The sequence below is a fragment of the Colias philodice genome, chromosome 29 (genome assembly GCF_061535455.1).
Source record: "Colias philodice isolate Cphi_HAF_F1 chromosome 29, ilColPhil1 Martin Lab GWU primary, whole genome shotgun sequence".
NCBI classification, from domain to species: domain Eukaryota; kingdom Metazoa; phylum Arthropoda; class Insecta; order Lepidoptera; family Pieridae; genus Colias; species Colias philodice.
Window position 1 is genome coordinate 3,352,730 of NC_143114.1, and position 18,238 is coordinate 3,370,967.

At 34.1% G+C, this 18,238-nt stretch overlaps 1 protein-coding gene across 1 annotated transcript; it reads left to right on the forward strand.

Moving 5' to 3' along the window:
* The first annotated feature begins 1,607 nt into the window (after positions 1-1,607).
* On the forward strand, positions 1,608-15,129 carry Cog7 (conserved oligomeric Golgi complex subunit 7). The gene is made up of 17 exons (XM_089712996.1): positions 1,608-1,751; positions 1,830-1,916; positions 2,252-2,332; positions 3,099-3,272; positions 3,678-3,824; positions 4,523-4,640; positions 5,397-5,566; positions 5,773-5,874; positions 6,091-6,220; positions 6,670-6,803; positions 7,231-7,365; positions 8,150-8,339; positions 9,494-9,655; positions 9,946-10,040; positions 10,944-11,027; positions 11,660-11,753; positions 14,826-15,129. Exons 1-17 carry the CDS (start codon positions 1,749-1,751, stop codon positions 14,924-14,926), a joined length of 2,007 nt encoding a protein of 668 aa, XP_089569122.1. The 5' UTR covers positions 1,608-1,748; the 3' UTR covers positions 14,927-15,129.
* Positions 15,130-18,238: the final 3,109 nt, after the last annotated feature.

Sequence of the window (18,238 nt, forward strand, 5' to 3'; positions counted from 1 at the left end):
ATGGCTGTACAGCCATTTATGCCGTGATTGCATAAATTATCGCAAATTTCAACATTATCGCAAGGGAATCAAAATCTATAGGTATTGTACTACTTCCTGTGAACACAGAGTTCTGAAATTTGGTTAAAAGCAATGTCAGCACAGATGGAGGAAAAATTGCTAAAACATACATTTCATGCTTATCAACATTCGCAAGTGTTGCCAGGAATCAAAACCTACAGGGTACTTCCCGTGAACACAGAATCTTGATATTTAATCTTTATTTAATAGAAACTTAAGTACCTTACGTCTTATAGCACAGATAAAGGAAAAATCGCAAAAAGCATAAATTTAATATTAAAACATATAAAAATGTTTGTACGGAAATCTTGGTTCGCCAATCCGACTCGCACTTGACCATTTTTTTTAAATCTACGTATCAATTAAATTAAAAAAATATAGCTTTTGAAAATTGACCACGTCTATGTGACCCCCCCCTGGCACTAAAGCTGGATCCGCCCTTGTATACAGGCTTTTCTATTGTATATATCCAAAACTAGAGCACAAGTCACATCTACCTCATGCCGGCCCCAATATCGAATAACTGCCATCACTTGCAGTTCCACTGGAATACCGCCCCCTCGAGTGTCCACGCGAAGGTCATCCCGAATCAAATTAATGATTTGTTGCATGTTATTCTTTCCGAATCTATACCTCGACCGTAGTGTGGCCCTGTGGCCGCTACAAAAAATATATTGACACCATAGATTGACACTAATACCAGGTTATTTTAATTCTAGGTTGAAAAGTAGGTTTTTAATAAATAAGCACTCTCAGAACAATAGATTTATTTAATAAATGAAACGATACCATTTTAAATTTCGCGCTGTTTATGTATGATGTGCGCATGCCTTAATGCTCTAAGGCGCATGCGCAGGTTTTTATTATTTTATAATTTTAATAAAATAAATAATTCAACAATTTCAATGATGAGCCCATACGGACCTAACGGTAAAGAATACGATTTTGATAAAATTTGCCAATTTTGCTATGGATGGGGTGCTAAAGTGTAACTTTTTTATACCTAAAATTAAAAAAAAATTATTTAAAAAAAAACTAAAGGGGACCTAACGAAAAAATTGTGGGACCTTATAGGACCTAACGGAGACCTATCGATTGAGGTCATTTTTGACCCAAAATTCTATGGATGGGGTGCTAAAGTGCATTTTTTTTTATACCTAAAATTTAAAAAATTATTTAAAAAAAAACTAAAGGGGACCTAACGAAAAAATTGTGGGACCTTAAAGGACCTAACGGGGACCTAACGATCAAGGTCATTTTCGACCCAAAATTCCATTGATGGGGTGCTAAGTTTGCACTGGTAGAGATATGTTCATCTGTGATGTTCATAATATTTAAAGTTTCTGATAATAAAGTAAAAATCGCTGCGTTTTAATGAAAAACAAATTTTGTTGAGAAATAGCTGATCAACTCAGAATAAATAAGAGATGGCAGGATTACATTATGTATTACATTATACTACTCTTTGATATAACGGAACTTGATTGACACAACCAGCCAATTTCAACTGTCAAAAAACATATTGTCAAAATGTCAATTGTCACACTTTGTTTACGTTGAATGAACCGCAGCAAGAATTAAAAATATTTCCAAATTCCATTATAATTTAGTTATACACCTTTAGATTATAATTATATTTTTATAGCAAAGTATTATTAGATACCTCAAAGAGTTCTAAGTGGTTAAAAATGGTACTTAATATATTACTCATGATGTTTTTTCCTAATCACTGAATGTTTTTAACTTTTTTAAACTCAAATTGTTTCCAGGATTTAAAAACATTCGCCGAAAATGACTTTAATCCCAAGGATTGGATTAACAGAGCATGGAATATCAGTGAAAATCAAGAAAAAGAGGTACTTACGCAAAATATAAATCTTATTTGGATTACTTGGCACTGCTTTATTTTACCTCCTATTTTAATGTTCATCTATAAGTAACTAGAACATGCACTAAAATAACAAATATAAAACACATTATTTAAACACGACTTAAGGAAGCTACAAATGAAGAAAGATCATCATCATCTGAGGCTCTACCGCCACAAGTGGGCCTTGGCCTGGTCCATTATTTTCTTCCAGATCTTTCGACCCTTTGCCCAGGTTCTCCAATTTTTCACACCCATTGTTTTTAACAAAAAAATATACAGCAGAATACAAAAAAAATAAATAAAAATCGTTGTTAATTGCAGATATTTGTTGTAAAGACAGTCACAAGGCTACAACTGTATATGAAACAGCTCAGCAACTCTTTGGATGAAACAACTACACAGGTATAGTTAATAACAATAATATCAGTTGATTATTTGCTTTAACTAGCTTTCCGCCCGCGGCTTCGCCTGTGTTGTCTAAAACTGAATAAATTATATTCTAATACCTTCCTCTTGAAGCACTTTTCATATAAAAAAAAACGCATCAAAATCCGTTACGTAGTTTTAAAGATTTAAGCATACATAAGGTCAGAGAAAGTGACTTTGTTTTATACTATGTAGTGATAATAAACAGCTTTTTTAGTTACGATTATTATTATTTTCAGGTAAATTTCTAACACTATTTTACTGCATATTATAAAACAAAGTCGCCTCCGTAGACCATCTATACCTATTGATTAAAAACACGCAACAGTCTGATTTGTAATTTTTAATAATGTGTATCTCGATGAATGCTTTAGTATATAATCTGTTAAGTTTTAGACAAAGCAGGTGAAGCCGCAATCTTCTATCTATATTCTATACTAATATTATAAAGTGAAAGAGTTTGTTTGAAAGCGCTAATCTCAGGAACTATGGGACCGAATTGAAAAAAAATTTTGGTGTTAGATAGCCCGTTTATCGAGGAAGGCTATAGGCTATATATCATTACGCTAGGACCAACAGGAGCGGAGCCACGTGGGTGAAACCGCGGAGCGCAGCTAGTTTTTAATAGTGTGCATCTCGATGAACGAATTAGTATTAAAGAAAATTTTAGACAAAGCAGGTGAAGCCGCAGACAATAAGCAACTTAATAAAATAATCTATAAAGTATAATATTGAATTGTAGATCCTCACATCCATCCCTCGAGTGCTGCAAGACGTCCAGGGCTTACAACTCGAGGGTGCGCTACTACAACGCAAGCTGGTGACCCTGGAACAGCAGGTGGAAAGCGTGGAAGAGGAAACGGGACAGTCCATCGAGAGCTTGCAGAGGATCGATCAGTTGAAAAGTCGGTTGGAGGTCGGTAACTTTTAGAAATAACAGCCTTACTTATAAACGTCTCTTTTTAATTTATCGAGGAAGGCTATAGGCTATATATCATCACGCTTAGACCAACAGGAGCGGAGCCACCCGGGTGAAACCGCGGAGCGCAGCTAGTTTGTGATAATGTTGCTTGTTTAAATAGTTTCATTCTCATTTTATTTCATATCTATAATCTATCTGCATTAAATTATGTGTCTCTTTTAGTGTAAAACAATGATTCGCTAACTTTAAATTTAATAATGAAAAACTATGAATAAGCCGCTTTCATTATCTATATTCTGTGAAGACGTGGGTTTGAATTCCACTTTACAATAAAATATTTGCTGCAAAAATCTTTGTCTTTCCAAGTTATTTTTTTTCTAAGTTATTTTTTTCTTCCAGAATGCAGCGAGCGCCTTACGTGAAGCGGACAAATGGGCAGCATTAGCGACATCATTGGAAGACATCTTGGAAGCGGGAATACCTTCGCAATTGGATAAATTGAACGAACTAGCCGATTTAGTTGTGGGCATGACTGAGAGTCTTGAGGTGAGATACTGTTTAGACTTTTTGCATCTGATTTACCTGGAAAAAGGGTTATGTCACTTGGAAATTTTTGTTGAGTACTAACAGACTGAAAATACTGCTTGATTATAATTTTGCACACACACACACACGCACATAATATATACATTATACATCCATACACACACTGATTGTTTTTGGACATTGGATTAGCTTTTTTTTAATTTCTTAAATTTATGTTTCTCTCTTTTTTAATTCATGCAAGGGATCAATCCTAGGGAAGAAACAGGTCCCCTTAATACAGGTTATACCTAGTGTCTGAACCCCAATCTAATGTGACAAATTAATGTATGAATTCAAATAAAGATTTTATTTATTTATTTATTATTATAATTACAAAAGAAACTGTAGTTACATATTATATTTATTTTATAGTTTATGACCATTGTAACTTCTGGATAATTTGTTCTATGTCGATAAAATGACAGCTATAGTAACTTTTTCAGCATTTTGAAACTGGCTCTTAGTCTATAATTTTTATGATAATTTCGAATCGCTATTTCTCTCAATTGAATTACAAGCTAAAAGTTTTTAAGTCCTAAAAACTTGAATGGACTAAAAAGTTAAGTTTATTTTATAAGTTTAATATAGTAACTAATATTTGTTTGTTTTTTTTTTGGTAATTTCATTTGCCTTATTTATGACTCGCCATTTTGTTACAGGTACTCAGCGATGCGCCAGATTACGAGAAAAAATGTACACAATTGGAATTATTATACAATAGGTTGGAGGCGGCCATCAGTCCGCCATTTATAGAAGCGCTGACACAAATGGATGCGGGTAGGTGGAAAATTTGAAAAATATAGGCGGGTAGTTTAAATTTTTTGTGATTAATGTTAATAATTGAGTTTTAATTTATTTTAATAGAATTTGGAGACTTTATATTATAAAGATCACAAACTAAAAATTACAACAGCTGCGTAGTGCATAATTATACTGTGTTCAATTTTTTTGTTTTTTTCAATAAATTTTAAATTACTGTCTCCGTTTCATAATAAAATACCATCTCATCAGTTTAAATATCTCTTTTCTCTTACTTAAGATCACACTTAACTACTATTTATATTGTAACTTATGCAATCCTGCTCCTTTTCATTTCAATCCCTCATTACATATTATGTATTATATTATCTTCAATACATTATCTTCAAATAAGAAACGCTTAAAACGCTAATTAATTATCTATTCACGCGAAAAGACACGACCACTTGCCACTATCTATTTAATACCCTTGCCTGCATTATTCTAAGAAGAACAGTATTTTATCCCACTTCTGATATCATCCCAATAATGCAATGGAGTATTATTGGCTTATTTCTTCTCTCTTTCTCTACCCAAAGAGCGCACAACCCCCTACGTGTGCATATACCGCGGTATGTCCCGGTCGCTATCCGACCACTTACCACTATTCTGTCCTAACCCACACTATCCAGCTCCTTTTCCATTATTACCTACTCATTTCGCACTCCATTTCCTATAAAAAGGAGCTTTTTTAAGGCGTTTTTTCTTAATTATCTTTCTGATATTGTCCCAAAGAGCGCACAACCCCCTACGTGTGCATATACCGCGGTATGTCCCGGTCTCTCTCCGCTCAACGCTGTTGGCGACGCGCGGCTGCAGCCAGGCATGTGGCTGCTTGGAGGCGGTTGGATAGTCACTCGTTGAGTGGGTTGACGAGAATGTTGGTTGGCGATGTTGGGAGACAGGTTAGTATGAGCAGTATAGGCCTAAAATTACGCCAAAAAGGGACGTTTTTGAGAGATTTCTAGCTAAAAAGGGGTGAATTTGCTACTTTCTATTAGCAATTTGACAGATTTGACCTATCTTATTAGTTTGTAGATAAGATATAAGTAAGATGTGTGTGATGGCACGTGGTTATGGTATTTTATTTTTTATGGTAATATTTTTCTAGGTCGAATGGCTAACAACGGTCTTGAAATCTGAAACACCTGTGTCAGAATTGATAAAGCTCTACACGGACTTACTACTATCGCTGGATCCATCACCTACTAAGGTATAGTAGTAAAACGTTATAGATCAAAATCATCTGCCTAGCCTTTTGATTGAATGTTTTAATATCATTGAAATCATGTAATAAATGGCCTAGGCATTTAATTAAATAGCTGATTAACCTGATTAACTGACACATTTATTATAGTTATTATTATTTAATCAATTATTCCTGATTAGTATTAAAAATGTTTATTACTTATATTTCTTATAATTTCAGATAGTAACAGCAAATTTTAAATTATGCCAAAACGCTGAAGAAGGAATAACAATGTTGATAGATTTGAAGTCTGATATCGACGAATTTATAGACTGCATCATGAGGATTATTGACGGGTCTGCTGGGAAAGGTAAATATTATCATTTTCAAATATCCCATACTTACATATCCCCCTGTAATATTAAAAAATAAATATATACTGGCAGAATTGAGAACCTCCTCCTTTTTTTATGAAGTCGGTTAAAAAGTTTGAAAAATCCTAAAGTGCACGTCTCATTATTCAATGTTTACAACAAAAAAAAACTAGAAAAAAATACAAAGACTTGAATCTTTGGCGCCATTGTCCACCTATAAAAGGAAAAAAATGTACTACGAAAGTATTATAAAAGAGCTCTATTGAAGTGAAACTTCTTTGGCGCGTTGAGAGTAAAATTTCAAGGTCGCGTCATTTTAATATCGTCACGTCATGGGCTCGTCACGTCGCTTTCTCCAATTTTCACCTCAAAAATGTACAGATGCAGACCAAAGTGCAGTCATAAATTTTATGTTATAATTTATATCACAATTTTTTATTTTCAGAAAAAATATCAAATGCGACATTAAAAGAACTAGGCAAAGTTGCGTACGCGCCGCTCCGTGAACTGATGCCGAACTACACAGAACTGCAAACGCAATTGTTTTTGGCATATTTGAACGATCCGCAGTTGAAACAGGTATAAATAAGCTTCTTAAATAAAAATCTGCATTATTCCCGCTCCCGTGGGATTTCCGGTATAAAACTTATCCTATATTTTTTCTCGAGCTTCATCCGAATCGGTACATCAGTTTTTGCGTGAAGTAGGATAATGTATAGAATTTGAAATGTTTTTTATTATTGAAGTGAAACTTCTTTATCGGGGTTGGAAAAAAATTTACTGTAACATTTTTACGTTACGCGTGACATTTTTCCGTTACGCGCCATCTTTGATTCGACGTACTTCTGTAAAGTTGCTTATAGTAAATTATTTTTTGAAAAAATAAGGTCATAAAGAAGTTTCACTTCTTACGTGTGTACACTAGTACACGTACACATTTTTATTTTTGTTATAAAACAAAACTCCGACGTCCGACTCGCGCTTGACCGGTTTTTTTTCTTTTTAGGAGAACCTTCTAGATTATTCTAGAGCGATACAGTTTATAGCTGAAAGAAGTGAAGCGTGGTTGAATTCAGCTTATTTGAGAGGCAAAAAAATTGCTGGGGACGCTATACAAGCATATTATACGCCTGCTATGGAGGTTAGTACCTTATGTACCAGGTTTTGCTTGTAATAATCTTGAATTATTTCTTTGTCTGTATGTCTGAATGTCTTAATATATGGACTTAGTGTGTGATGTTTGTGAAAATGATGTGTTATTTTGAGGAATTTTTGCTTTTTTATGTTTTTGAACATTATTACTAGTAATTTTTGTTCAGTGTTTTCTGTTTTGTTCACTTTAAGGGTTGTTTAAATTATTTGAATTAAACTTTTTCTAGTTAAGATTAGTGATGTACTTAAATAAGAAATTACTTCTAAAATGATTTACAAATAATTATAAGTAACTGGCAAAACTGATCTTTTTCATATTTTCATATGAAAAGTGGTTGTTGTTAATTTTTTTTTGACTAGCTGTGCTCCGCGGTTTTCGTCTGCATTGCTCCGCTCCTGTTGGTCTTAGCGTGATGATACCGAAATAATTTTTCAAATCGGAACAGTAGTTCCTGAGATTAGCGCGTTCAAACAAACAAACTCTTCAACTTTAAAATATTATATACTACTAGCGGTCCGCCCCGGTTTTGCCCGTGGTACCTACATGTTTAAACTATCCTATCTCTCAAGTTGGATCGAACTGCACATGGTGTGCGAATTTTATTATAATCGGTTAAGTGGTTTAGGAGTCCATTGAGGACAAACATTGTGACACGAGATTTATATATAATAATTATATATAATAAGATAGATATGAATGATTTTCTTTTATCTATAAAACCTAATTTATGTTTGAATGTAATTAATATAATATTTTATTTATTTCGTTTCAGACGTACATAACAGCAATTCTAAACTTAATAACGACACACACACGGCACATAGAAGCGACATTCCTCAGTTTATCAGCGCGAGGTCAGCATGAGGGAGTTCTCAGCGAAGGTTTCTCAGCGTCACTGATACTGGAGACAGCCACTGGGATATTAGTTGATTTGCTGGTGGAAAGGACAGCGGGTGGGATCGGTATGGGATTGTGTTATCAGCATGATAGTTCTCAGCGAAGGTTTCTCAGCGTCACTGATACTGGAGACAGCCACTGGGATATTAGTTGATTTGCTGGTGGAAAGGACAGCGGGTGGGATCGGTATGGGATTGTGTTATCAGCATGATAGTTCTCAGCGAAGGTTTCTCAGCGTCACTGATACTGGAGACAGCCACTGGGATATTAGTTGATTTGCTGGTGGAAAGGACAGCGGGTGGGATCGGTATGGGATTGTGTTATCAGCATGATAGTTCTCAGCGACGGTTTCTCAGCAAAGCTCGAATATATATCGTACTCGAGGAAACCCGGCCTGATTTTCGTGAAAAAATACACAAAATTACATGATTGAATTTTTGAAAAATCCTCCTCTGAAATCTTACTGTAGGGGTTGACAAAATATTAATATAATATCCGAGAGTTAGTATAAATATAGCTAAATATAACCTCCAACATGCAACTATTTTACCATCACACATACCTACATATTCCAATATTTTCTTCTTTCTTTAATAATCATCATCAAATCGTTGTAATATTTTGTCTATTATTCCTTAACGCATTTACATTCATTATTTCTTTATTACAGACTAGATTTCCGTCTGCGGCTTCGCCCGCGTTTTCAAAGGAAAACCCGCATAGTTGCCATTCCCGTGGGATTTCCGGGATAAAACCTATCCTATGTGTAAATCTAAGTTACCCTCTATATGTGTGCTAAATTTCATAATAATCGGTTCAGTGGTTTATGCGTGAAAACCATACATACATCATTGAGTTACCATGTACCACGTACTAGAGAGTGCATCGCTACTAAACTATTTCTAACACGAGTTAGAGTCAATCGTCTCAAACCATTTTTTTTGTTACATTGATTGGTTTTAATTGATTATTTTTCCGACCCAAATATCGACCAATAGAATTGCACCATTCGACGTAGCGTGGTCGTCAAGTTTTTCAGGAAAAATCACTCGCGCTTCGCGCTCGTGATTTTTTAACCTGAAAAACTTGACTCCTTCATTTGTTTGCAACGAACCTATCGGAAAATACCCGATAATTTTGAAGCTCTTGTGGTATTATAAGTGATAATTTTATTCATATTTTTTTAATAAGATAAACAAAATTTATACCTTCATTACAGAAAAAAAAGACGCCCACCCACTCTACGATCTATTCTCGATACTGGACCAAGACCCCCGCGATATTAGCGCTTCGCCCTCACTCGCAGGGCTCCGCAGGGCACGAGACACTTTGAAAGCTCTAGCTAGAACGATTTTGAGACACCCTGTAGATGTGCAATTGGGTGAGTGTATTTTATAGTAGTGAGTTATTTGTAAAAGTATTAATGAGTGTGTTCTAAAGTAGTGAGGTAGTTTTATGGTTTGATAATTTTAACACTGTGTAGATGTGCAATTGGGTGAGTGTATATTATAGTAGTGAGTTATTTGTAAAGGTATAAATGAGTTTGTACTAAAGTAGTGAGTTAGTTTTGGTGTAATTTTTAAGGCCCTGTAATAACTAATTTATTAGATACTAGATTTCCGCCCGCGGCTTCGAAAAATCGTTTTAATATTAAATTTATTATGTTCACAGATAAAATACCACAATTAACAGTGTGGTATAACAACGACGCTCTTTCGACTGATCTGCCAGATTTCGCGTTGTCACCACAAGAATATATTACTGAGGTAAGTTTAGACAGATTTACTATAGAATAATCTTAAAATAATATAAAAAGATAAACTAAAAGACACTCTTTCAAACTCAAACATTTATTTATTCAATTAGACTTCTTATAAAATCACTTTGAAACGTCATTACATATTTTTAACATTTACCACCGATTCGGAAAGCAGTATCTACGGAGAAGAACCGGCAAGAAACTCCATAGTTGCTCTTCTAAAATCATGTCAATATTACAATTTAATTTTACATAGTAATATGTAACTACTTAATATTATATGCCAAAGAACTTTAATAACGGTATCAACTAAATTTTAAATCTTATATATAAAATTCTCGTGTCACAATGTTAGTCTGCATACTCCTCCGAAACGGGTGGACCGATTCTCATGAAATTTTCTGTGCATATCGGGTAAGTCTGAGAATCGGCCAACATCTATTTTGTATGTACCACGGGCGAAGCCGGGGCGGACCGCTAGTTATTTTATAATAATTTTTATTTTATTTATACAGGACAATAAGACAAACTTTACTACAACAATTATTATATTGTCACCGATCCTTGATAAGTGTACAAAGTTTGAATTAAATCTGTCCGTCTAAAGTTCAGTTTCGCTAATAAAAGCGTGTTGATAAAAAATTAAAAATATTTATCTATACTTATTAGAAAACGATATTTTTATATTGACTGTTTTTATATCTTACTTCTAAGCGCGTTGAGAATAAAATTTCAAGGTCATGGCAATACCGTCACGTCATGGAGTAAAGCGACGATCTTGGTATCTTTGAATCTTGCCAAAGAAGTTTCACTTCTGACACGTTCTTTTTTTTAATCTATGAATTTGAAAAATTAAATATCATGATTATTGTTCTTGAAAAGTGTTATAAAAGTATTTATTTGTTTTTAGATTGGCCAATATTTGATGACGCTACCTCAACATTTGGAGTTACACTTGTCGGAGAAGCAAGCACCATGGCAGTTCTTATCTGAGGTTCGTTTTAGATAATAATTACTTTTATTACATTTTTATTTTAAATTTTGATATAAATTGTAAAACTGATTGAATTGTAAAATTAAATTATTTATTTAATTGTTTTAATACTCAAACTAAACAAAAACAAATAAAGATTTTATTGAAGTGAAACTTCTTTATCGGGGCTTGAAAAAAATTTAGTGTAACATTTTTTCGTTACGCGTGACATTTTTCCGTTACGCGCCATCTTTTTCTTATCCCTACCACGCGTGATTTGATGTATTTCTGTAAAGTTGCACATAGTAATTTTTTTTTTAAATAAGGTCATAAAGAAGTTTCACTTCTCACGTGTGTACACTAGTACATGCACACATTTTTTACGATTAAAAAGTATCCCATATTGCCTGGCTCCTTTTGAAAACTATCATCTTAATATCAAATAAAAGGACTCTCATAAGCTTTTCATCAGTCACTAATACTGCATGCTTTTTTTTACCTTAAAAGTTACTGCTTAAAATTTATTTTGTAATATCCAAAAAGGGTACTTTCACTGTTTTATTTTTTATATTTAAACATAAAAAAATGTAGGTTTAGATATTTTACAATTATTTTTTTAATATAATTTTATCAACTACCCTCAAATTTATCAGGTATGCACGTATACATGTGAAATGTATGCTGAGAAAATTATCAACATTCGAAACATGGACCCTCTTGGTACCAAACGGTGTTTAACAGATATTGGTATGTATTTTTGTTTGTTTATAGAGTCTGGCCAGCCAAAGCTGAACCCAGTGTTTTTTGTAGCGGCCACACTGGAATGTCATCATGGCGTTTCTGCGTAGTTATTGTCGAGCCAATTTAATAGGCAACATTTGACGTCTATCAATTTTATCTTCGAAGAGAGGTAACCTGCTTAAAAACATCGATTAAAGTGAATTAATCGATACGGATTTGAAACATTTGTAAATCGAATTTATTAATTTATGATGATTTTTGTTCACAAGTAATCAATGCATTCTATTCTAGATGTCAGATCTCGATTTTTAGAGTAACATCTCTGGTATTTAAAAAGAAAAAAGGTTTATTGACACAAAATTGTAGCGACGTCAGTTCTTCAATTCAGAAATTGTTTATTATGTTTAGAATGGTTCATCAGTAAAATGAAATCTTAAAATTACTTGTATCGGTCATTATTATTATAAATATGTAATCGTTATTGAAAAAAGTTAAGCAAATGTGCAGATCTAACAGAAAGAAATATCATGTTATTCTATGTTGTCGTTACTAGGTTACGTTGTAGAATTTTGTTGAACTGTCAAATGTTGCCTATTAAAATGGCTCTACTATAGTTGTCAGTTTTGTTGAAAACGGTTCAAATCATTTGCATAACATTTTCATGCATTTTCATGCATTTGCATAACGTTTAAATCCTCATGTGTTGTGTACCTAATGTACCTATACAGGGTGTACCAAAAAGTAGTGATGAACGGAAGCTGAGAGGTAGAGGACCTAAAGGGCTATCCGAATCACCCCCATGTATGTTATGCGATTTTTCGTATTTTCGGAGTTATGACGTTTTTTTCAATTTTTCACCTATCGCCGAGTACGATGATATTTTCACTCATGCTGACGTCAATGATTGCGGAAGATGCTTGATTTTTTTTGTGTGCTAAGCTGAAAGATAGGCCAATTCAGTATGGTAACATTTACTATCGTTAGATCTTTGAATGGAATAAAAAAAAGAATTAAATGGCAAGAAAGATAAAATTACCCAATATGTTCACCACTTCAAGGGCCCGTAAAAAAATAAAATCACATAAAAAAAGTTTTCCGTTTGACTTTTAAAAACTTGCTCTATCTATCAGATAGCTACCCTGAAAATTTCATTTAATTATTCAGAAGGCTTCAATCGAAAAATTTAAATCTAAATGTGGTAAGTGCAAAAATTGAATTAACTTGATGATCATTAAAACCAATAAATAGGTGTTTAATTACCAGAAATTTTTAAAATAACCCCGCTGTTGCTCAATGCAAGTGCGACATCACCGTAAAAAGTTGTCTTTTAAATGTCTGAATGCCCTTTTATCATTTTTAATGGTTTCTTCTGCTACTATGAATTTCCGGGTTATTTCGTCCAAATTGTGGTATTTTCTCAAGTAGCCGAGGTCTTTTTAGTATTCCCATTGAAACAAATCAATGGGGTTTAGGTCGAGGGACCGTGGAAGCCAGGCTTTAAGGCAGGCATCACCGGCGCATGCGCAGGCTGCAACGACCAATCCATCTTTCAGGGTATCTTTGCCCTTTAGCCTGGCCTGCACGGTCCCCGGACATAAACCCTATTGATTTTTTTCCTTGGGGATACTACAAAGACGAGAGACTGCCACAATTTGGACGAAATAACCCGGAAATTCATAGTAGCAGAAGAAACCATTAAAAATGATAAAAGGGCATTCAGACATTTAAAAGACAACTTTTTACGGTGATGTCGCACATGCATTGAGCAACAGCGGGGTTATTTTAAAAATTTCTGGTAATTAAACACCTATTTATTGGTTTTAATGATCATCAAGTTAATTCAATTTTTGCACTTACCACATTTTGATTTAAATTTTTCGATTGAAGCTTTCTGAATAATTAAATGAAATTTTCAGGGTAGCTATCTGATAGATAGAGCAAGTTTTTAAAAGTCAAACGGAAAACTTTTTTTATGTGATTTTATTTTTTTACGGGCCCTTGAAGTGGTGAACATACCTACTGGGTAATTTTATCTTTCTTGCCATTTAATTCTTTTTTTTATTCCATTCAAAGATCTAACGATAGTAAATGTTACCATACTGAATTGGCCTATCTTTCAGCTTAGCACACAAAAAAAATCAAGCATCTTCCGCAATCATTGACGTCAGCATGAGTGAAAATATCATCGTACTCGGCGATAGGTGAAAAATTGAAAAAAACGTCATAACTCCGAAAATACGAAAAATCGCATCACATACATGGGGGTGATTCGGATAGCCCTTTAGGTCCTCTACCTCTCAGCTTCCGTTCATCACTACTTTTTGGTACACCCTGTATACTATGATTACCTTTAAGAATATCAAAAGTATCAAAATGTTTTTTTCCTACTAAAGCCGATGCAGATGTTACAAGGTCCATATTTTTTAAATTTGCCGCACTTTACTGGGTTCAGCTTTGGCTGGACAGACTCTATGTTTGTATATCTAAACTAATATGTATTACTAGATTTCCGCGTTTTCAAAGAAAAACCCGCATAGTTACCGTTGCTGTGGGTTTTCCGAGATAAAAAGTAGCCTATGTCTTATTGCGGGTCTTCAGCTACTTACATACCAAATTTCATTGTAATCGGTTCAGTAGTATTTGCGTGAAAGAGTAACATACATCCATCCTCACAAACTTTCACATTTAATATTAGTAGGATAAAATAAACAATTAGCTGTCCGGTATGAAATATTGTTCGATTTTCAGTTTTATTTATTTATTTAGGTTAAGAAAAGACAGACAGACGAACATACAGTTATTTTTGTATTTATAACACTCCTAGCTTTCCGCCCGCGGCTTCGCCCGCTCAAACCGCTAAAACCTTCCCCTTGAATCACTATATCTTTATAAAAAACCGCATCAAAATCCGTTGATTAATTTTAAAGATTTAAGCATACATAGGGACAGAGAAAGCGACTTTGTTTTATACTATGTAGTGATTATAGTGGGGACTACGAACACAAAATCATCAACCAATTAAAAAAAACAGTACAAAATAGGATTTTTTAAATATGTTTTAATTTATTTTATTTACAGTATACTTATCAAGTGTAGTAGAAGATTTGGGTACAAATGTGACGCCGGCTTTGAAGAATTTAGAGAAATCCTTGCGAGCAGCTACTAGCGGTCAACATTAAATAAGTAATATTATTATACAAAACTGCTGTGGTGATTTCGATGGAACTTTGTGGACTGATAGCTGGTTTAAAATAATGTGACTTGTATGTCATCTAAGAGAAGCATTCGAACGTTATTGTAATTAAAGAATTATGTTATTAATTTAATTATGTATAATTGTTTTATTTGTTTGTTAAAATAAGTAATAAATAATTCATATTTATTATAGTTTTTTTTTTACCTTATTCCTTATAAATTACTAGAAGTTTAGGCCAATTTCACCTATTTTCCTGCTAGGTACAAATAAAAACCGATAGATTGTTTTTTATTTTCTATTTTTGAAGGGAAACCTCTTTAGGCGCGTTGACAGTAAAATTTCAAGGTCGAGTCATGACAATACCGTCACGACATGGAGTAAGGCGACGTTTTTGTAATCTTTAAATCTTGCCAAAGAAGTTTCACTTCTGACACGTGCTCGGCCACAAGCAAATTTTTTGGCCCTATGACTTATGTTATTTAGGATGCAAGGGCTAAGCTTGTTATGATTCAGGTTAAAATAAAAAAAGTGATTTGGTTTAAAATTTTTAATATCACAAGGATAACTAAATTTATTTCCTTATATCTTAAAACAAAATAATATATAATTATTAATTTGTCAAATCACATTGTAACATTTAATTTTAAAAATCACTTTTGATCAAACAGTTTGAGAGAAAAACCGTAATGTAATGCTGGCCATACACCATACTTCCTATCGTCCATTCGGCATGACGCTACCGATTGGATCAGTTAGAACTGACCATGTGTGGGAGTGGATTGGCATTATTTGGCATGATAGTTATACTTGACGGAACAATCGAATTTCGATTCTTTTGGCTTGATCATGGCGATTGGATCATGTCGATTGGACCGTGTATGGCGGTATGCGATCGTCACTTCAGTCTGGTCAATTTTCTGGTCATTTTTCGTCCAAGCTGTAGCATAGGCGCTTCGCTCGCTTGGTGAATAAATATGAAAGTATATGGATGTTTAGATGTCAACGGTTACGGATTTGGATAAGATTTGTTTGGGAGATAAATGAAGTACCAGATTACTTAACACATTGGGTACTTCTCATTAAATAGGTACATATATATAACAACAATCTTCCCGGCATATAATCCTTTTTTTGTTTCATTTTTACGAATAAAACGCCCAAAATGGCTAAAACATCGTCGTCTGTCACCGGTGACGCCATGGCTTCAACTCAACGTTGCTGCCGATTGGACAATTCAAACGTTGTGTGTGTGGTCTCTATGGACAAACTGCAGATTGGATCAAGCTACAGCGTCATGCCGATCGGACGATAGAAAGTATGGTGTATGGCCAGCATTAGACTGATTTACATCAAACGAGCAAATGCTCATTCTAACCCCACTATGTCAAATTTAAGTGTAAACAGGCGTAGAGCATTATTTCGTTGTTCTTAATGCGTACAAAAAGATTCTATGTAACATTCTAATACTGAACAACACTGAATATGAGTTTTCGTTTACCGAGACCAACAGGAGTGGAGCACTGCGGGTAAAACCGCAGGGCACAGCTAGTTGGTTATACACCAACACTTGTAAAAGTTTACATGGATAAATTTTGAGTTTGATTCTAACTTCTAAGTACATAATAAAAGGCAACTTAATATCTATTAAATCTTTATCTTATTATAATAAAAGTAACAATTATCTGTATGTCAGACTACAGAACTGTGTAAAAGTTACGTTCATGTGAAACTTAATTTAGGAACTGTAGCTTGATCGCAGTGGCTGTACCGCGCCATAGGTATGTGCGCAGCGAGGCGAGAGTAAGAATGAAAATACATTTATTTGTACCGATGCACATTAAAACATCTATACTAATATTATAAAGCTGAAGATATGGTTTGTTTGTTTTAATGCGCTAATCTTAAGAACTAATGGTCCAATTTGATAAATTCTTTCGTTGTTGGATAGCCCATTTATCGAAGAAGGCTATAGGCTATATATCATCACGTTAAGACCAACAGAAGTGGAGCCACGCGGGTGAAACCAAATAACTTATAACTAGTTACACAATACATGGTACAAAATGAATAATATTCACTCAGTGGTTTGAGAATCTAAGGACATATAAGACACTTAGATTCTCCACTGATTTTCTGTGGACACCACATTGACACCCTAGAGAGTACCAACCATTCAGTTTCTTTCTAACTTCTAACTCATGCTCTTTCTTACCCGGTCCCCGCTTCACCGCACATACCTACACCGCCCTACAACCACTGCAGTCAAGCTATAACCACTTCTAGAAAATTCTTACTTTAATCATCCCAAATCTCATGATTAGGATCCGTCTCCGGCAAGTATTCTCTTTGTAATATCGGTTTAGGAGCCACTATAGTTGAATTTACAACCGGAGGCTTATTTTCAGGATATATAAGGGTTTTCGAAGGGCAGTCTTCAGTGTGTTTGAGAATATCTTTAGTAGGCATGATGTGAGTAGCGTTGTAGGGACAAAAACTAAAATCTGGACTTTTGTCTGGACATTTTACTATGTGCCGCTGTATTCGAGATCTCGGGATTCTGTGCATCTTGTTATAGGGACAGGCGACGAACGGATCCTCCATGATTCTGTAATGTATGCATAATTTTAACACAAACATATATTATGAACATGCTGCTTATCATCGTGCTTGGATTTTTGTGTTTGGTAAGGAAAGTGAATTTTATCGATGACTAAGAACAACAGTAATGATATAAAGAACGACACTAGCAAGAGTTGGCTATGATGTTAATAATTTTAATAGGGTTTCAGGATAAGGTATTTTCAACTTAATTCAATTAAATTTAAAAAATGGCAATTTTATTTTAACCTACCTAAGTTTGTCAGTTCTTAATAATGAATGATTAGTTTGGTTTTTTTTTTAACCTATTTCTTTTTCTTCAAAAAGTGTTGATTGTGGCTCCAATCAAAGTCTTCACAGAACCTCCACCCCCTTTTATTACTTTACTCTTTGACCTCCACAGAGCAAGTAATCTGTAATACCGATAACCGAACCTCTTTCAATTATTTTGTTTACAAAAAATAATAGGTATCGCCGAGTCGGTGTCTTGGTCGGTGTCATATTCTGCTGTCAAACAGTTAAACTTTCAAACTCAGATAAAATAATAATTAATTATCTGTAATTTGTGGATAATGCACGGATAATTCAAATTCAAATATTAAACTCAAACTCAAACTAAAAAAAATCTTTCCCCTTTTAATGAAAAAAAGATTATGAAAATTTAACAAATCTTAAAAAGAAAGATTATGTAGATTTT

Coding starts and splice junctions, on each gene's coding strand:
- Cog7 (XM_089712996.1), top strand. Junction 4,641..5,396: donor GCTGACACAAATGGATGCGG/GTAGGTGGAAAA, acceptor ATTGTCCCAAAG/AGCGCACAACCCCCTACGTG. Junction 5,875..6,090: donor TGGATCCATCACCTACTAAG/GTATAGTAGTAA, acceptor TTATAATTTCAG/ATAGTAACAGCAAATTTTAA.